Here is a 21,911-nt window from a genome sequence, read left to right as displayed (position 1 = left end):
TGTAGTGAGGATAGAAGCCTTGCATCACATGTCCCCTCCGGTACACGAGGAGGCAGCCTGTCTGTCGCATCTTTTCACCAGACAGCGCGGTCTCTCAGTGGCGAGGAGTAACGCGTGGGACGCTCACGCTGCCCCCGATACTTCCTGACTCTGCTGTACAGTCGTCACCCAACCGACCTGTAGGAGTCGCTGTCCACAACGTCCAATCCCCACCCATCGACTTTCCACCCGCTACCTCCGCCAATTGAGATAGTATGACGACTGGCCCAAGCCGCAGGCAATGCTGACTCCGGGAGTCGAGACCGCAGCCTCTTGCATTGGTGACGAGCGCAATCTCCGCTACGCCACCCAGCCGCCTTGTCATGACCCATTGTGAAACAAAAGAAAAATTGCGGACTTAAAAAATGGCCGTTGATCTTTTTTTTATTTTATTTTTTTTCCCAGGCCATTGGATTTGATTGATTGATTGATTGAACATTTTATTAACAGATTGCAGAATGGGTACAATACACTATGGCTCAATACACACAATTGTTAAGGGGATGCAGACCAGAGAAAGTCTTTCGTCTTGTTTACATCAGGGTCCCCCATTTTCAATTCATCATAACATATGACATACATGACATACAGATAGACAGTAGGCCTACTGCTACATCTATACATTTATGACACCCTGTATCAGATTTACAAATACATTACTGTTTGTGATATAAAAAGAGTCTAAAAAAGAGAGTATATACATTTGACGAAGAAACTGTACATTGGAGGAGGTTGGGTAGGTGGGGTGGAGGGGGGGTTGGGTAGGTGGGGTGGGGTGGGAAAACTGTACATTGGAGGTGGTTGGGTGGGGGGGGGGGTAACTGTACATTGGATTATCGACGAAACCTTACTTGGTCCCAAGAAGAGGGTCTTGTGTATTATTGGGTTAGGACATTTACTGTACATTGGAGGGGGTTGGGTTAGGACATTTACAGGGGCCAGTTTCGAATTGCAGTCTCCCGTAGGTGCTCTTTGAGAGTGGTTTTGAAAGTGGGTAGTGATTCACATTCCTTTAGAGCTGTGGGTAGGGCGTTCCACATTGATGTGGCATAATTGCGAAACGTGTTTAGTCCCTTGTTTGAGACGAATCTGGGTTTAACATGGTTTGTGGAGCTCCCTCTGGTGTCTACTAGTGGATCTACTATTGCATCTACTTTCTCTGTGGATGGTTTTGTGAATAAATCTCCATTATGCTTCAATTACTGTGTGTTTATTGTATAGCAATAAGGCTGGGTGAATTGGGCCATTGTATAAAAGCATTACATCACTTGAAGTCATGTGTTATACTCATTAAATTACACCTAGGGGGGTCTAACGACCCTCCGCTGCACGTCGGGCCTAACAACCACCCCTAGGCGTGATCTAATGAGTATAACACACTCCTGCGCGTGATGTAATGCTTAAATACTCACCACAGCAATAATTCAAACAACCACCACAATAAATTATTTCTTGTGATTCCACCTCGGTCATGTGATCATGAATAAACGACTGATTGTGATGCTGAGCAAAAGCTGTGCGCACAATATTTTTCAATACTTGTGCGACAAGTCATACGAGCTCCCAGTGATGTAGTACAAGGTGTAGTGAAAATCGACTGTATCAATCACATGATATGATGAAGAGTTTGTGAAACATGATGTCTCCAAACAACCTCTGAGTGTTCCCTGCACTCTGTGTCTTACGTCATATCTATCGGGTGTAAACCCGGTATTAACTTTCATTTCCATTGTACTGTAGTACTTGTGCTGTATAATGACAATAGATGTTAATCTAATATAATATAATCTAGCATATGGTATGATGACCACTGTAACTGAGGGGTACAATTCCCTGACTGTATTGATAAGTATGGTATCATTAAACCACTACCGCTTTATGTACTTTAACTACTGGCCACACAGTACATGATATAGATATGATGAACACTTTCCCACCATGAAACCAAGTCCACACAAATGTATAAGTCGAATATTTAATATATAGCAAAGGGTATATACAACGTTCACTTAATGACATTTATGATTTGAATGCACTTGTAAGGCAAATGAGTATTCGTAGGCAAATCAACATTGAATGTCCAATCTCTGGTTACGCAGGAAGCAAGTATACAACCTGGTTCTTTAGGGAACTATAGCGATGGTACTTAATGATTATAGCTGGATATACTAAAGGGGGGTCCTGCTGGTTGTAAGTCAGTAGGGGGGGGGGGGTTAGGAGAGCTGCCGGCGATATCCCATCTGGCCAACGATTTCTTGGGAGAATTCAGAGTGCTGAACACGGTGCCCACAGAACCTTGGTCCACAGATGAATACAGTTGGGCCCTCTTGTAGACGGTAGCTGCCGGTCCACAACGAAGAGACGTGAGGCGACCTCACTCGGGGTAGAGCGCCGTCTCACCTGGACTCCTCTCGGGGGGTAGTTCCAACACTCACCAGTGTTGGCTGTTATCCATGGCATAAATCAAAGCACCCAAAGCAAGTAGATAATCCAAGCCGTGTAGGGCTCGCCGTCGTCCGGGTAAGGTAATCCAATGTGCAGGTCCACTCGTCCTAGCCCAGAACTCCTCGGATGAAAGCACCACAAGTGGTCTGCCCAGCCTGGGTAAGACTCTAGATAACGCGAGGAAACGATGGGGGTACTACTCACTGTATAACTCTAACCGAACGATGCACCATACATAATAGACTATTATTAACTTAATAGAAATACGTCCCACTCGACGGTATAGTGCCAAACTATGACAATTCAACTATTAATCCACACGATGTCTCAATGCCATTCTGAGGCCAAGTTGACCATACTGCACCACACGTGTATCGTGGGTGAGGCTTAACGTCTTGCCACTAGGTTGGAGGGTAAAGAACTAAGGGCTAAGGGACTAAAAAGAAAGTTCTACTTTACTTGCGCCATATATATATGCGCTGTGAACAAATAGTACCATTCGTATTTCACCAGACGTATTCCTACGCGGAACCGGGCTAGTAACGACATGTTCGTCGGCACGATTGAACTTGAACCAAGGGGCTTGGCTGCTGGCGCCAAGTTCTTGTCCAATGAGAGAATGAAACTATTATGGGCTGTTAGTAGACTAAAGGGATATTCAGTGTATATGTACAAGGAATATACAAGGGATATCAAACGATATACAAATACTATTAAATATATATCCATAAATAAATATATATATTCGGTTTAATCTGATCCTTCACAACAGCCGCCCCCTAATTAGTCCCACCTAATTAGCTAAGCAGAGACAGATTAACCGCACTGTCTACCACTCAAGGTCCGCTGTAAGGGTCAGTCAACTCACAAAGTCGTGGGGTCATGGTCGTCATCGATAGAAGTCTGGGAGTCTGGGCAGTTCTATTAGCCTCGCCACGGGTCGTGTGTAAGTTCGCCCTTGGACGAGCACCTCAGCTGCTCGGACCTTGCCATCGGCACCGGTGATCACTTTGCTTACGCGGCCAGCCGGCCACATAGCTCTGGGTAGTGACTGGCCGATAATCATGACGACTGTTCCTTCTGTCAAATTGTCTCTCTCTTTTACCCACTTCTGGCGGGTCTGTAGAGACGGTAGGTAGTGGAGTAGAAAGCTGTTCCAAAACTTGTCAGCTAGTACTTGACTGTACCTCCACATTCTTCGGCCGTTCGCTTCTTCAGGCCTGTACATTGTCTGGGGTAGCGCGGGGTCCAGCCGCCCCATCAAGAGTGTGTTGGGGATGACTGGGTCGACATCTGCTATATCACTGGAGACGTAGCCGAGGGGCTTGGAGTTCAATACTCCCTCGATCTCCGTGAGGACTGTCATTAGGACTTCTTCCGCTACAGTCTGGGCCCCAAGCACGGCGTACAGGGCTGTCTTTATAGAACGTACTTCTCGTTCCCAGGTTCCACCGAAGTGGGGTGCGTTCGGGGGATTAAACTGGAAATCAATCTGGGATGGAGCGAGGTGGGTCTTAAGTTCTGGGCCCATAGCTTGGAAGCTCTCTCTCAGCTCTCTTTCTCCGCCTTTGAAGTTTGTCCCGTGATCAGACAACAATGTAGACGGTTTTCCTTTCCGTGATGTGAATCTTCGGAAGGCCATAAGGAATGAGTCTGTGCTCATGGTTGGAAGGAGTTCGATATGTATCGCTCTGGTGGTCATGCATTTGAATACAATACCCCACCGCTTCTCGGTTCCTCTTCCTTTCTTTATATACAACGGGCCAAAACAGTCCATGCCTGTGGAGTGGAATGGCTTGTCGCCGAGTCGGAGGCGACAGGGAGGTAGGTCAGCCATCCGGGGTATGCTGGGCTGCGCGCGCCACTTTCGGCAGTCTAGACAGGTTCGCTGGAAGCGTCGCACTGCTTCTCTTCCTTGAAGTATCCAATAGCGACGTCTGATCTCCGCGAAGACTCTCTCTGCTCCTGCGTGGTGTACATCCTCGTCGTATTTCTTTATGATCAGCTCTGTGACCTTGTGTCGGCTGTTCAAGACTATCGGGTACTTAACGTCATCCGGTAGATTGGGGGCCCTCCGCAGACGACCACCCACTCTGATGAGATTATGGGCGTCGCTCTCGGGTGCCAGGTGGAGCAATCTGCTGTCTGATGGGACGGGCTTTCCTCCCTGTAGACAGTCTAGCTCGTCGGGGAACGAGTCTCTCTGGGCTCGTTGTAGTAGAAGAAGTTCTGCTTCTTCGTAGTCAGCTGCTGAAATGTCGGCAGTGGGCTGAATCTCTGGGTGGTGCCACAGGAATGTCTTTAGCTGCGCACTCTGTAGGGTAATGCAATCATCTATGTTGGGGTCTGTGGAGGCGACTGTGCTCAGTCCACAGAACATAGGTTTCTTGTTCTCAGCCTCCTCTTTACTCGCTTCCCGTGGGGTGGGCGTAGGCCACTCTTCTTCCGGGAGCTTGAGGAACTCTGGTCCGTCACTGTAGATGTTGTGACGGGTGAGGTCATCTAGGGACATTCCCCGGGTGATGACGTCAGCTGGGTTGTGTTTGGTGTCCACATACCGCCAGCTCGCTGCTTCTGTTAACTCTTGAATCTCTGTGACTCTGACTCCCACGAAGACCTTGTATCTGCATGAATCAGACTTGATCCATGTGAGTACTGTCGTGGAATCTGACCACAAGATTGTTCTGTGCACCGGAATGGTGAGTTCACGTTGGATTAACGTGGCTAAATGCGCTCCTGCTAGGGCTGCGCAGAGCTCTAGACGCGGGATAGATTGTTGCTTTCGTGGGGCTATTCTTGAGCGAGCCAGGATGAAAGCGGTGTGTATCTCTCCTCCCTTCTCTTGGGCACGCAAGTAGGCCACAGATCCATAGGCTACTTCGGAGGCGTCGCTGAAGACGTGTAGATCCATCTTGCATGTCTCTGGCCTCACTGTGGGTGGGAAGTAGCTGCGGCGTATATTGACGCCTGGGAGTGAGCGGAGTTCCGTCTCCCACTCTCTCCATGTGGAGGCAAGGGGTGCGGGTATTGGGTCGTCCCAGCCCTGGTCCTTGTCCCATAGTGCTCGTACAATCATCTTTGCCCTGGTGGTGTAAGGTAGAATACATCCCAACGGGTCATATTGTCTGGCGAGTGTTCTGTACACACTCCGTCTGGTGGTCGGTATCGCCGTCGACCTTCCCTGCTCCGTGGTCAGGGGTTTGTGTCTATAGTGGAGCGAGTCTGTTTTGAAGCGCCAGACTAGTCCTAGTGTCATTTCTTGGGCTTCTCCTGGGATTGTCGCCATCCAGGTCTCGCTGCTGGCAGCCTTGTCCGCGGGGGAGAGGCTGCGCAATACGTGCGGGTCGCTGCTGGCCCACTGCCTGAGATCAAAGCCGCCTTTGATCAGAGAGGCGCGTAGCTTGAGTAGGAGAGCCTCGGCTTCTTCTTGAGTCGAAACGCTTTGTAAACAGTTGTCCACGTAGAAACTGTTCTTCACACTGTGTCGGACCTCTTCATCTGCTGCTGGGTCCTCTGCGACGTGTTTCTGTAGTGCAAATGTAGCACAGCACGGGCTGCATGTAGTTCCGAAAGGGAGGACTTCCCATTGATAGATGGCGGGGTGCTCATCTCCGATCCTCTCTCTCCATAGGAACCGCAGCAGGGGCTTGTCCTCCTCCACTAGTCTCACCTGCAGGAACATCCCTTTGATATCCCCGCTGATAGCCACCTTGTCCTGGCGGAAGCGTAGTAGCACGCCTAGTAGAGAGGGGCCGAGTGTGGGGCCGGGCAAGAGCTCTTTATTCAGATTTTGGGATCCGATCTGGTAGCTGCAGTTAAACACAATGCGATCCTTGCCGTTGTGGTGGACCTTGTGGTGCGGCACGTACCATGATTCGGTCGTCTGATCGGCCTCTTTAATGTCAATCTTTGTCACGTGTCCCGCTGTGATTAGCTTCTCAATCTCAGCGCGGTACACACTCTCTTGAGCGGGGTCTTTGGCTAGGCGCCGCTCTGTGTTCAATAGATACCGCTCCGTAGCTTCTTTCGTGGCATGAAAGGTGGGCATTCCCTCTCGCCTCAGGAGTGGAGTTGCGTATCTCATCACTCCGCCGACTGTGACTCTCTTTGTCCCTTGCTCGAGGAGGTTTATGGCGTAAATGTCTTCTTTAGAACGAATGTCTTTCTTTTCGTTCTTAAAGGGCATTGTCTCTAGTGTCCATAGCCTCTCGACATGCTGCAGGAGAGTGGTGTCTTCTTCTGTCACTCCGGAGTGGAGGCAGCTAGTGGCTGCTGTTCGGTTGAGAGATTTAGCGAGGGGGCCTTGTAGTGTCCATCCTAGGCGGGTCTCGACTGCTGCAGGACAGCCTCTGGGTCCTGTATGGACCCGGTCTATCGGGACTATGAGGTCTGCATGGTCGGAGCCTATCAGCAGGGTCGGGGTGGCGCCGTCTATGAGCGGGATAGGTAGTTGACGCAGGTGCACATATTTATCCATCAGTTTGGCGATGGGGTAGGTGTACTGTGTTCAAGTTCAAGTTCAAGTTCTTTAATAGTTGTCATACAGAAGTACAGAATACTTTCATACAAAATGCTTCTTTCTGTTACGCTCCAGAGACTGTGCTAGACAAGATAGTATCAAATAACATAATAACATAATATAGCATGAATTTAGAAGAAGAAAAATTAGGTCACAGTGTTCGGTATAGACATATGTACAATGTTCTGAGTTACCATATAATATACAATACACAATACTATGCAGTGTACTAATGTACAGTACTATCTAGTGCAAAGCAGAAATGGGATGGGGTACAATTTTAGGTACGATTTACAGTAAGGTGTACGAGTTGTAGTGCAATCCTTCATCCATAAATATAAAGTGTGGGGAGTGGGTGCTACAGTGTGTTTGTTTAAAGTGGGTGTGTGCTATAAAGTGTGTGGAGTGGGTGCTACAGTGTGTTTGTTTAAAGTGAGTGTGTGCGTGTGGATGTGTGTGCTATGTGCGTTTGGTGGTTGTTGTTGTGTAGTGTTCATTCATTGTTCGTTTAGCAGCCTGATGGCCTGGGGATAGAAGCTTCTTCTGAGTCTTTCTGTGCTCGCCTTGAGACTCCGGTATCGCTTGCCTGACCGCAGCAGTTCAAAGAGGCAGTTGTTCGGGTGACTGGAGTCTTTAATGATTCTCTTAGCCTTGCCCTTGCAATGCTTGTAGTAAATGTTCTGGAGGGTGGGGAGCCCCCCTCCAATTGTACGTTCGGCTGAACGTGTCACTCTTTGTAGTCTGCTTCGGTCTTGTGCAGTGCTATTCCCAAACCAGGAGGTGATGTTGCCGGTCAAGATGCTCTCTATTGTACATGAGTAGAAGTTCTTAAGGATCTTCTGGCTGACTTGGAACTTCCTTAGGCGCCTGAGGAAGTAGAGGCGTTGTCGTGCCTTCTTCACAACACTGTCAATGTGTGTGGTCCATGTCAAGTCCTCGGATATGTAGGCTCCGAGGTACTTAAAGCTGTTGACTCTCTCAACCGGTGCCCCGTCGATGCTGAGGGGGCTGTAGTCCTTGACCCCCGACCTCCTGAAGTCCACAATCATCTCCTTTGTTTTGCTGACGTTCAGGGAGAGGCTGTTTTCCTGGCACCATCCCGCCAGGACCTTGACCTCTTCCAGGTAGGCCCTCTCGTCGTTGGCAGAGATCAGGCCCACCACCACTGTGTCGTCAGCAAATTTGATGATTGTATTGCTACTCCGCTGAGCCACACAGTCGTGTGTGTACAGGGAGTAGAGGAGGGGACTCAGAACACAGCCCTGGGGGGCCCCTATGTTGAGGGTGATGGATGAGGAGGTGCAGTTGCCTGCTCTCACCACCTGGGGTCTGCCAGTCAGGAAGTCCAAGACCCACTGGCAGAGGTCATAGCCCAAGCCCAGGTCCCTGAGCTTGGCTATGAGTATGGAGGGGACTATGGTATTGAATGCCGAGCTGTAGTCGATGAATAGCATTCTCACATAGTTCCCCTGCCTCTTGTCCAGGTGTGATGCTGCTGTGTGCAGCACATGGGATATGGCGTCCTCCGTGGACCTGTTGGGGCGGTATGCAAATTGCAGGGGGTCCATGTTGATGGGGAGGGAGGAGCAGATGTAGCCCTTTACTAGCTTCTCAAAGCACTTCATGGCTATGGAGGTGAGAGCTACAGGGCGGTAGTCGTTGAGGCAAGCAGGCTTGGATTTTTTGTGATAGTCCTATTTCTTGGCTGGTGAAAGCATTTGTAATCCTATACCGTCGCTCTGGCTGCCCGCTTGCTGCGATAGTGAAGGAGACATTCTCGCCTTTTATCGTCTTTAAATCTCTTCTTATTGTCCGAATCGTCATTTGGTTCTCGCTCCCCCGCAGTCCCAGCTGGGCCGCAGCGGACACGAGCAGAAGGGTCTTCTCTGACCCGTCATCAAGGACGGCGTAAGTGTCCATGACTTTATCTTGGTAGCTCAATGTTACACGGACTACCTTTAAGAGCACTTGGGCGCCGCTGCTGCTGGCGGGGTCAATGTACATGACACTTGCCTTTGTGCTGCTCGATGGTGCAGGTGCAGGCTTTCTTCTGTTACTGTCGTGTAGGACATCTAGGTGGGCTCCGTCACACCGACTGCACCTCTTCTTTAGGCGGCACTCGGCTGCCATGTGACTGCGCACACATCGGTAACAGCGCCTGTTGGACTTTATCCATTGACTCACTTCTTCTGCATTCATCTTTGTGAACAGGTCACATTGTGACAGCCAGTGTTCCTTCTCGCAGTACGGGCACACCATCTTCCACTTCTCTTTTCTCGAGGGGGTACTGTGGTTCTTACTGCTCGGTACTGATTCTGATTGGTGCATGACAGTCACCGATCTTCTTCCATCGTTTATTCTCCTGGGTCCCTCTCTGGAGCTTGGTGTGCTCCGCACGAACGTATCCAGTCGTAGGCTGCTGACTTCTCTCGCCAGGAAGTCGGCTAGATCGAGGAGGGATGGTTCGGGACCGTTAGGATCACGGTGGTCTCTCTGCCGCCTGAAGCGCTCTTGTCTGGCGGGTGGCAGCTTCTCTAAAATCCTCTCGACGTTAGAGTTGGCATATAGCTCGTGCATACCCTTTTCTCGTTGCGCTCCCAGCATCCCTACCAGGGACTGCACTTTTATAGACAGGTCGTCTAATGAGCGATCTGTCTGTTGCTGGGGGTAGGCGGTCAATATGCCTTATCTCTTGGATTACGTAATCCCATATACGTCCATATCTCTGGTCCAGCGCTGCTAGAGCCGCGGTGTATGGGGTCGTAGAGGTGGCATAGGCTAGCGCTATATTGTGCGCTCGGGGTACTTTCAGGTGCTTCAGTAATATTGCATACTTGTGGCGTTCATCAGCGACATCCACCATCATTGTCTCTAAGCACATCCGGAGCTCCGTGTACTGTGCTCGATTCTCATAGGTGAAGTCTGGAAACGTCGGTGTGCCAATGTATGACGCCGTGGATGGCTGATACATCGGCGAGCGTTGGGGGAGAGGCCTCCTAGGCGAGTCTCCTCTTGCGCCTCTCTGTGGGCTGGTACCGGCAGGGTACCATGGCCCGCTGGTCCAGGTGCTATTCCTCTGGGCTGGTCGTGCGTCATGCTCACCCGTGAATAGAGTCGGGGGTCTGTAGCGCAGCGCCGCGGGGGTATAGCCTGGGCTGTACTGGACCTCCTGGTCCGGTGGAGTACTGTGCTGTCGTCGGGCTTGGTTCTCCTCCTCTCCCTCTTCTTCTTCTATCAGGTCCTCTAGATCCTGTAGTCGTTTATTTAGCTTCTCCGCAGTGTATGCCGCTCCTTCCTTGTAGCTGGGTCTCGCTTGGACCGGTCGGGGAAGGGGGTCTGCGGGGGGTATAGGCTTGGTCTGTTGGTCAAGTTCAGGGTCGCTTGCTCGGTTAGGGGATGCTGCCCTTGACTGTTGTCTCGACGAGTTCCTTGAACCCCTGGCGGAGGGAGAGGGTGTTGCCTTGGTGATCAGCTGCTCCATTAGCTGCGCTTGTAACTTGTCGCGCTCGGCTTGTAGTCTGTCGCGCTCGCCCTGTAGTCTGTCGCGCTCGGTTTCGCGCTGGATGAGAGCGAGGTCGCGCTCTGTTTCTCTTTGGGCACCGGCAGCGGCACGCTGGGTGTCTGCTCGGTCTCTTGCCATATTCTCTTCCGTCTGAAGGCGTCTCATCTCCAGGCGTATGCGCTCTTCTTCGCTCCGTTGCTGTGTCTGGAGTCGATCGCGTTCACCCTGAAGTCGATCGCGTTCACCCTGGAGTCGATCGCGTTCGGTAGAGGCTGTCAGGCTGACGAGGAACGCCTGTGATAGCATCCTCTCCGCTTCGCTGGGGGAAGACGGTTGTAGAGGTGAGCCGCTCCTGGCTGTACTCGTTGGGGAGTCCTGGAGCTCTATCTCCTCGGCGCTCTCCTCATCTTGTTCCGTGCAGAGTTCTCTCTCTGTAGGGTTGTCTTCCTCCCGGGGCTGGTCGGGGACTACTTCTTCGGTATTGGCGGGGGGTAAAGGCATGTCAGCTCCCTCCTGGTCCCCACCGTGAGCTTGGTCAGTTACATTAGAACCCACTAGGGCCTCTGTGGTCGGGGTAACCTGGTCGTTAAGGTCAGACATAATTTTACTTTCTACTTTTACCGCGTTTACCGTTTGTCGAAGGCTAGGTAGTTGACTGACAGCGTAATCCTCTAAGTACTGAGGTGTCTGTCGTCTGCGCCGCGGGCGTTCTACGTTAGGAGGACCGTTTCGTGGAGTGTTCATCATAGGCCATTTCAATATTAATAACACTATATTAATATTACACTAGTTACCCTCCGGCTCGAAGGACCAATTGTAACTGAGGGGTACAATTCCCTGACTGTATTGATAAGTATGGTATCATTAAACCACTACCGCTTTATGTACTTTAACTACTGGCCACACAGTACATGATATAGATATGATGAACACTTTCCCACCATGAAACCAAGTCCACACAAATGTATAAGTCGAATATTTAATATATAGCAAAGGGTATATACAACGTTCACTTAATGACATTTATGATTTGAATGCACTTGTAAGGCAAATGAGTATTCGTAGGCAAATCAACATTGAATGTCCAATCTCTGGTTACGCAGGAAGCAAGTATACAACCTGGTTCTTTAGGGAACTATAGCGATGGTACTTAATGATTATAGCTGGATATACTAAAGGGGGGTCCTGCTGGTTGTAAGTCAGTAGGGGGGGGGGGTTAGGAGAGCCGCCGGCGATATCCCATCTGGCCAACGATTTCTTGGGAGAATTCAGAGTGCTGAACACGGTGCCCACAGAACCTTGGTCCACAGATGAATACAGTTGGGCCCTCTTGTAGACGGTAGCTGCCGGTCCACAACGAAGAGACGTGAGGCGACCTCACTCGGGGTAGAGCGCCGTCTCACCTGGACTCCTCTCGGGGGGTAGTTCCAACACTCACCAGTGTTGGCTGTTATCCATGGCATAAATCAAAGCACCCAAAGCAAGTAGATAATCCAAGCCGTGTAGGGCTCGCCGTCGTCCGGGTAAGGTAATCCAATGTGCAGGTCCACTCGTCCTAGCCCAGAACTCCTCGGATGAAAGCACCACAAGTGGTCTGCCCAGCCTGGGTAAGACTCTAGATAACGCGAGGAAACGATGGGGGTACTACTCACTGTATAACTCTAACCGAACGATGCACCATACATAATAGACTATTATTAACTTAATAGAAATACGTCCCACTCGACGCTATAGTGCCAAACTATGACAATTCAACTATTAATCCACACGATGTCTCAATGCCATTCTGAGGCCAAGTTGACCATACTGCACCACACGTGTATCGTGGGTGAGGCTTAACGTCTTGCCACTAGGTTGGAGGGTAAAGAACTAAGGGCTAAGGGACTAAAAAGAAAGTTCTACTTTACTTGCGCCATATATATATGCGCTGTGAACAAATAGTACCATTCGTATTTCGCCAGACGTATTCCTACGCGGAACCGGGCTAGTAACGACATGTTCGTCGGCACGATTGAACTTGAACCAAGGGGCTTGGCTGCTGGCGCCAAGTTCTTGTCCAATGAGAGAATGAAACTATTATGGGCTGTTAGTAGACTAAAGGGATATTCAGTGTATATGTACAAGGAATATACAAGGGATATCAAACGATATACAAATACTATTAAATATATATCCATAAATAAATATATATATTCGGTTTAATCTGATCCTTCACAACAACCACTGCTATATAAAGAATCGGGGAAAATATTTTACCTTAATAAGCATTTGTATAGAATCTAAAAATGTGGAGCGGCCGGGTAGCGCAGCGGACTAAGTGTCTGTCTACCACCGCAGAGACACTGGTATCGAATACGGCTGTCAGCGGTACCTCCGGCTTGGTCGGTCGTCCATACTGACACAATTGGCAGTGTCAGCGCTCAGCGGGTGGGAAGTCGGTGGGATGTATCCTGAAGCATGTGATAGACTTCAGTGCTCCCTAGACCGGAAAGTGGGGGGCAAATGCGCGCAACGACCAGGAAGGGGAGGGGGGGAATTGGCATAACGACTAAATTGGGATGGGAGAAAATACAGAAAAATAGGAGGAGAAAACCCCCCCCCTCCTGTAGGCAAGCCAGGTAGACTGCAGGCGGCCCGCCAAGGTCACGAAGACGTCCTGGTTCTACGTGTGTGGCCCGCAGATCATCTACCCTATAAATATGACTAATTGCCCCTGCTGTTCTGCTCCTCAGGATGCTGGTTAGAACTCATTACTGCACTGTTACAGCTCAGTGGGCCCGGCTCTCACAGGCTGACAGGGGGAACAAACACCTGTGTGAGCGGAGCACAGGTAGACGCACACACACACACACACACACACACACACACACACACACTGAGCCATACTGTACGTGCCGGAACATGCACACATGCACACACACACACACACACACACACACACACACACACACACACACACACACACACACACACACACACACACACACACACACACACACACACACACACACTCACACACACACTGAGTGACTGGTGTTGCACATTCTGTTACAACAAGGCAGGATGTTAGAGTTCAAGCAAGTCCAATTCCGGTAAACGTCCAGTATTTCTTTAGAACTGGGTATGGCCACCAAGGTTTCCTATTACCCCTGCCAAGTGCACTCTGTTGAGAGGGGGCCACATTAATGCCTTCTGCATCGATCGCCGTCTGCATATCAGCCCCGTTCCACGGAAGCCCGAGCATGAGTTGGAAAAGGAGGGATAGCATGACACAGGAAGCCCTGCCGGTGTGCCCGCTCCAGCTGGTTACTATTAACAACAACCCTGGTTATAACATACTTACAACACTGCAGCAATCTAGGCCTCATCATAAACATGGGAACTAAAACAAGTTGTTCTGGTTGACAGCCCCACGAGTCAAACCGTCTTTTAGCCCCACGAGTCAAACCGTCTTTTAGCCCCACGAGTCAAAGCGTCTTTTAGCCCCACGAGTCAAACCGTCTTTTAGCCCCACGAGTCAAAGCGTCTTTTAGCCCCACGAGTCAAACCGTCTTTTAGCCCCACGAGTCAAACCATCTTTTAGCCCCACGAGTCAAACCGTCTTTTAGCCCCACGAATCAAACCGTCTTTTAGCCCCACGAGTCAAACCGTCTTTTAGCCCCACGAGTCAAACCGTCTTTTAGCCCCACGAGTCAAACCGTCTTTTAGCCCCACGAGGCCACGAGTCAAACCATCTTTTAGCCCCACGAGTCAAACCATCTTTTAGCCCCACGAGTCAAACCGGCTTTCAGTCTCATTTGGCAGGTCCTGCTTGTCGACATCAACCAAATTTGAAAAGCAAAACTTCGATGTTGATTCTATTTCAGGGTTTATCCAACGTTGACAGATAAGAAGCAAAACTCTCTCTCCGAGTCACAAGAGCCACGGCATCCACTATGTTGACTTTAGGTGGGGGGGGGGGGGGGGGGGGGGGGGGATAGGGGGGGGGGTTGACAAACGACAAGAAAGACAATATTAGAACACAAGTCCTTGATGGAGCTACACCTCTTTTCCTGCACACTATCACCGGATCTGTGTCGAAATGGTCTGGCCGGAGGGTTTAGGGAACAAAGCGATGGCTCCACTACCCCACTGACATTAAAACGACCGCCACTGGCTCAGCTGTTGAATTCCATAGTAAACAAGACACAAAAGCCTTGAGTTTCATTTTGTTCCATGAAAAAACAACAACGGTATAAAGGCTTAACCTTTTCACTACCACACTCATCATCATCAGGTGGCTTCTTCGTTCTGAAGGTTGCCTATCACTCTCCAACCCATTCTGTCCCCACTTCTTCTCTCACTCCGCTCCAATCAGAAGGTTAACCTTTTCACTACCACACTACGGAAGGTTAGCCATTTCACTACCACTAGAAGGTTAACCTTTCACTACCACACTATAGACGGTTAACCGTCTGTAGTGTGGTAGTGAAAGATTAACCTTCTGTAGTGTAGTAGTGAAAGGGTTAACCATGTGTAATGTGGTAGTGAAAGGGTTAACCTTCTGTAATTGATTGATTGATTGATTGATTGATTGATTGATTGATTGATTGATTGATTGATTGATTGAAAACGTTATTAACAGATTGCAGAATTGGTACAATACAGTACGGCTCAATACAAAACAAACTGCTAAGAGGATGCAGACCAGAAAAAGACTTTCGTCTTGTTTACATCGGGGTTCCCCATTTTCAATTCATCATGTTTTCACACATCTGTAGTGTGGTAGTGAAAGGGTTAACCTTCTGTAGTGTGGTAGTGAAAGCGTTAACCCTTTTGTAGTGTGGTAGTGAAATGTTAACCCTTTGTAGTGTGGTAGTGAAAGGGTTAACTAGTGTGGTAGTGAAAGCGTTAACCCTTTTGTAGTGAAAGGGTTAAAGGGGAAAACTTAAAACAAGAGAACAAACAGGAAACATGATTCACATTCAATGACACAAATTAATCTAAAAGCTGTTAATTTGTCCAGCATGATCGAAGGCCTGATGCATTGGGGGCCTACAATAAAGCTATCTTAAGCCAGATTTCTTGCATAATGATTAATCACACCTGCATTGAGATTTATTCCACTAAATTCATGACACACTGACACCAGTGATTGGAATGCAAACAGCTCAAGTGCAAACTACTCAGTGACTATAGCCCTAAAGCATATCCTCTTGAATTGTAACCTGAGCTATAACATGGTCAAAATATATATTATCTATAGCTTAAATCATATCAAATAGCATACAATATTTGGCTTTTATACGTGGCTATGGGGTGTTGTCATAGCTTGCACAATGGTCAGCTGTAACTGTCTGCCCTGGGCTACAGTACATCAGACCAGAAGGATCCCTGGGGATAGGACTGTATTGGGTTGGGTACCTACCGCCGGGTACCACAGTCTCATTCGCTCTCTCCTCATTTGAGTGCGGATGCGTGTGCGTCCCTGGTCAGTCGAGCTCAAATGTTGACACCGCAACTGTGCCATACAGTGTAAAAGCACGCATTGTGCCAATTAAAGCATTGACAAATAGAATATAACGTTGAATACCCGGCCAGACGTGTAGTAAAAACGCATTGAATGGCGAATACAATTTCACATATTAGCTGTTGCGAGTCAATGTGGCACGCAGTTTGCATTCGGCTTTCCCAAAGTCCTCAAGCTCTTTGAGGTGAAAGCAGGATATCTCGCAATGTTTCTCTTACCTGCCCACAGTTTGGTTGGCGAGTTGTCGCATTCGATTGAATTGCTTCTTCATCTTGTATTTTTCTGCTTTAACGCCGATGGGTTGAGCGACTCCACATATCTCACTGACAGAAAGTCAGATCCCCAAAGAGATAATAGACGAAACGGTCCAGTCTTTAAAAATCCATGTTTCGTATTCCTATATGAAATACATTGCAAATAAAGAAAATGGGTGAGCTAATTTCTAAGCATTTTTATGGTCCCTGTCATCCACTCCGTAGCGATGCTGGACCAGTTTCTCCTCGGGCATAATGACAGCCCACGACACGACGCTGTTCACTAGTGCAGTATGGGAACTGTAGTTTCACCCACCGAGGGTACAGTATCCAACCTGGTCCTATAAAACATTAAAATCAAGACTACAATTTGCAGCACCACAGTGTTTAAAAAAAAGTGTAGATGTAGCAGTACTGTCTATCTGTATGTCATGTATGTCATATATATATGTCCTGATGAATTGAAAATGGGGGACCCTGATGTAAACAAGACGAACAAGTCTTTCTCTGGTCTGCAACCCCTTAACAATGGTGTGTATTGAGCTGTACTGTATTGTACCCATTCTGCAATCTGTTAATACAGTTTTCAATCAATCAATAAAACAATTGATGAAGTAGGCTAGCCCACCCAAATAGATAGCTTATGTCAAATGTTTGCTTTGTTGAATAAAGCAGGCTGTGGTCCCATTGACTAATTTCAGGGGCTGTATATGAGTCTGCTAATTATTACAATACATTTATAATGATCATCTCCTTTAGTGAAACTAGCGTTATCAGCATTTCAACCATGCATCTAAAAGGGCACCAGCCAAGTTAAACTTCTATTTTGCTCAAAGAATAATGTTATTTATAAGGTAAACATTTTGCATTTCAATTGGGCTAAATGTGAATAGATTGATAGGCTATGGTAAAATTGAATAGATTAATGCTAGGCTATGGTATGATTGTAAACGACACCTCTTTGTTCATTGTCGGGTACACATGTTATAGATTGTGAAGGCAAACAGCATCATCGTGTGGCTATGTGTGGTATACAACTATGCTAGTGAAGTGATGTTTGATCTATGGGAGGAACAAAGTGTGGCATAGGAGCCTGATGGCTGATTAAGGTGTTATTTAAGCTCCATGGATGCCAATAATTACCTTTAGACATACATTCTGATACTGCAGAGCATTTTATCCTTGTATTTGTACGCTGTACTTCACAGATTCCTAAAATAGGCAAGGCTATTACAGTATAAACCAGTAGAAGGACCAACTGCTCTGCCCAGACCATAGGCAAGGCTACTACCTTAGCCTACCACCAAGACCATGGAATTGCTTGTCAGGGGTTCAAGCCCATTATGACTGAAGCTCTATTATTATGCCCGTTAATTAGTGGTTCAAACCTGCAGTCAACTTTAATTGATGTGCATTTTAACAGTAGCCTATTTTTGTTTGTTTGTTGTTTGTCAGCACCAAATAATATGGTTGAAGTTGATTGACTGTTTGTCCAATCATCACACCCTGTGGTACATATGCTGAGGTGATGAATCATGTTTAGAAAAGTCTAGGTCCCATCTTGCTATTCCTTTCACTATTTGGGCAATGTTACACAATTCCTGTGAGTCTATGGAACACATCTGTACGTTTTTTTTTTTTTATTAATTGTTTTGTATTTCTAATCAAGTACTCTAAAGCAGCATTTTTCCACTTCAAGATTTCAAGCTGTTTTGGGCTGGGCTCCGCCTATATACTCACAAAGCGCTTTGAGTGACAGTCACCCACAGTCTGCACTCAATAGCATAAAACTGCAGTGCCGCAGCCCCATACATAGGAAGGGCCTGTACTGTGCGTTGGGGGCCTGTACTGTGTGGTGCACTACTGCGCATGCGAGAAACAAAGTAAAGTCATTCTAATCTAGTCTAAGGGTTAAGTTTAGGCCCTCATCCAGAAGAGGTTAAGCTTAGAGTAACAGGCTGGGCTGGTAATCCAATTGATATTCAGTTTAATATAAACATTCTAGTCTATAGACAATTGGTTGCATTGAATGCTTTATTTGGTTACTCCTAATCCAATTGATATTCAGTTTAAAACAAAGATATTTCAGACATTAGGTCCTATTTTCCGTATGTTACTTTATGTTCTGTATGTTACTTTATATTTCTAGTGTCCTATATTATATGTTACTTTGTTTCTCGCATGCACAGTAGTGCACCGCACAGTACAGGCCCCCAACGCACAGTACAGGCCCCTCCTACGTATGGGGCTGCGGCACTGCAGATATACCCTACTCTCTGCACTGGCAGACAGAGAGAGAGATAGAGGGGGAGACTAATTAATTTCGCCACAGGGGGCATAATCCAACGGGACAATGCATTGGTAACCTGTTTCAAATGACTATTATACCCAGTGAATATTATTGCACGGATCGGAATACGCGTGGTGGGAGTGTGCGCTATGATATTTTGCAACAGGTTGACGTGACGCGAGTGCCGACAGAGAGAGAGCAGAGAACGAGCGAGCGAGAGAGAGGGAGACAGAGACAGAGACAGACAGAGATAGGGAGAGAGAGGAGAGATGCTCAGAGTAGAGAGGGAGAGAGAGGAGCGATGCGTCCCGACTGCGTGCGTGTGTTTCCCCACACACAGGGAATGTGTGTAAATGCTCCGAGACGACTCGAGGGAGAGAGAGAGAGAGGAGAGATGCGTCCGACTGCGTGTATGTTTCCCCACACACAGGGAATGTGTGTACATTTTGGCAATCCGCCAAAATGAGAATTAGAGACACAGACCCCATTGATACAAACCCCCATTGCTAGAAAACAATGCTAAACACTGGAAATGGAAATTAATGGCCTTTAAAAAGTGACCATTATCATTGTTAGTAAAAAATATGGAATTTGCTATTGGAGCATGTGGCAGTATCACAGGTTAAGTGACACAGATAAATGCAAACTCAAAAACGTATTTGCATTTGCTGACTATTTAGAGAAAACATGGAACAAGAGGAAACATACATCTGATTTATCTTTTCTGACAGCCTTATTTTTGGCTCACGTTAGACAAATCCTTTATTATTTCCTGTCTTTTTGTGAACTGTGTTTATTGTACAAACAGTGTTTATCGTGCAGCTATCCACAAGATTTCGCTGCTTGTCTTCATAACATTATAGTTCTACCTATATACACATTTTAAAGTTGCTATACAATTTTATGTAGAGTAATATTTGAAATACAAATATATATATATGTAGAAGGGCGGATTATCCCTGCTTGTGGGAGTAGTAGTACACAGACACTGGGTAGTAGGATACTATAGAATTGGACCTATATGTACCCCCGTCTTTGGCACGGAACGTTGTTCTGGAGGGCTTTCAGCAGGAGTGGATGGGGCCCAGGATTTACTAACCTGGGGACTGGTACTCTGGTCTCCCTCGCCTTCCAAGGCGGTCAGCAGTAGCTCCCCACACACTCTCACTTCCCCCAGTACCTCCGACAGCCCTCCCACACCCAGTGACTGTCAGTTCAATAGTATTATTGGGCTTCCCTTTAAGCAGTACCCTTCCTTGACCACCTGTATAGACCCTTCAAATGCTATTCTGTGAATGGGGTGTAAGGGTTAAATAATTATGCAGTCACAATATTTACCCAGGGGTTAGATTAGCAAATGGAAGAAACAGACACACACACAGTGTTCCCAATAAGGTCTACTTTGTATTGAAGCCTGGGCAGGTTATCAGTTACAGATAATACTTCAGATTTATTCATACATGGCACCGGGTGCTCTCACTGATAATGTAGGGGAAACTATTCCCACCATAGGCACCGCGTGCTCAATACATTAATAACACCCCGCTTGTACTAGGGGATACCCAGGCATAAAGTAGAGAAACATTGGGAATTCAAATAACAAGAATAATAAAATACCAAAAGAAAACCAAGTAAATGTGGGCCCACGTTACCAAAATAAAACCTACACTAAAGCCGGCTTAAATTGTTTGGGGTACCCCTTAGACACTGGTTGTTAGCGTTCACTTGAATGGACGTTGATGTGGATACATGAGGTACCGTTCGTACTTAGCCAAGATGGCGGACCCACTCTTATCACCTCTCGTCCAGGTGACAAGATGGCATCGGCGATCCCGCGAGCACAGCCAGCGGGCTGGGCGAATAGCATGGGCAGTGGTTAGCTGGAGGAGCGTGCTGTGATGGCGACCTCTGCTGGTGGGAAGAGGCGTCCTCTGTAACGTCTGGGGAACGTCCACTGCTGGCTGTTGCTTGCTGCTGTCGCGCGAACTGCTAATACTGTTGCTACCCTAAACACAGCTAAACTTCGGGTCTGGATGCACCCTCCTGCTATATCGGTTGTACTACTAACGCAACGTGGCTGACTATACCACCGGTCTTCGGCGCCGCGCGCCCGGTAGTCTACTGGAGTCAGACAGAGCCGTTAGCAGCATGCTAATACACCGCACACTTACTACTATAACCCGTTAACTCTAGACGTTAGTCCTCGTTCTGTATCGCTTACTCACACACTATTGCTGGTACTTCTAGGATAACCCGTCAACTAGCAAGTACTTCTTATCACCCGTTGCTCGTTCCAACGGGGCTCTCCTCATAACTTCTGCAACGGGGCTCTTCCAGAGCACACGCCCGCTGTGACTGCGACTGTTCACGGTCAAGTCCACTGCCAAAGAGAGCTTCCTGGTCCACTGGCCCCCAGGTAACTCCCTCTTCCTCGTTGCTTCCCTCTCTCCTCCGCTCCACCTGCCACCACTGCCACTCCGCCCCCTGCTGGCAACCGCCACTGATCCCACTCTAGGACCACTCCAGAAAGGGAAAAAGGTGCTTCAATGTTATTGTTAGTGATCCATACTGAAGCCGGAGAAGAGTAGCACCTCACCTCGTTATTAGACTGGGCGAGCTATCCAAAGGAACACTGTTTATCACACTTTATACACACACAGGGAAAGTAACAGTTAGTTAGCACTTCTGAATACTTAGTACAATATTCAGGCTGCTACATATATATTGATTAATGCATTTATCAGTAAAAAAATATTTGCAGGTTGTTGTGGAATATTTAAAATGAGCCAAACATAGTGAACTGCAGAAATTCAGATAGAGTCAAGCTGTTTCAAAAGAACATATCGTTTATTTCTGTGGCCATAGAAAGTATCCTCAGTGTAACACAAGCATCTGACCAGAAGGTGAGAGCAAGCTCTGGTCAGACTTACATTAAATACACAAACTTGGAATGACAAATGAAAACAAAGATGGGTTTAGGGGTTTTGTCGTATCTGACACAAGATTGATATGAAACAAAAGACAACAAAGAAAAGGACAAGATGACATATTCTGAAAATATGACATATCTAAGACAAACTGTCCTGCTTTAGGCATTAAGCCATATAACATAGTAGTAGGGTGGTGTTGACTTTTTTCTTTTAGATTCATTCACAAATTCCAAAAATCGGACACACTTTGGATTTTGCAATCTCCCATGGAAGAAAGAGCTTGAAAGCGATGGTGAAGTATTTTGGGAATAGCCTACTAACATTACAAACATGAGGACTCACATCATACGTTATCTCCCAGAGACCAGAAGAAATGGGACAACCACCTCCAGTAGCATTCTGTAGCAGTACCAACATTCTGGT

The 21,911-nt window shown here is 47.6% G+C and overlaps 1 protein-coding gene across 1 annotated transcript in view; it reads right to left on the bottom strand.

The window, feature by feature from the left end:
* LOC311236253 (rho GTPase-activating protein 44-like) overlaps positions 1–16,491 on the bottom strand; it is a gene marked incomplete at its 3' end in the record, with an annotated part of 199,922 nt that extends 183,431 nt beyond the window's left edge. Inside the window, exon 1 of the mRNA XM_084323912.1 lies at positions 16,233–16,491. Within this exon, the coding sequence (XP_084180038.1) occupies positions 16,233–16,285 (53 nt within the window). The 5' untranslated portion in view covers positions 16,286–16,491. The remainder of the gene's footprint in view (positions 1–16,232) is intronic.
* Positions 16,492–21,911: the final 5,420 nt, after the last annotated feature.

The sequence above is a fragment of the Notolepis coatsorum genome (genome assembly GCF_963971535.1).
Source record: "Notolepis coatsorum genome assembly, chromosome: 10".
Taxonomy (NCBI): domain Eukaryota; kingdom Metazoa; phylum Chordata; class Actinopteri; order Aulopiformes; family Paralepididae; genus Notolepis; species Notolepis coatsorum.
Note: the sequence above shows the minus strand (reverse complement) of the source record. Positions and strands in the feature narration are given on the sequence as shown.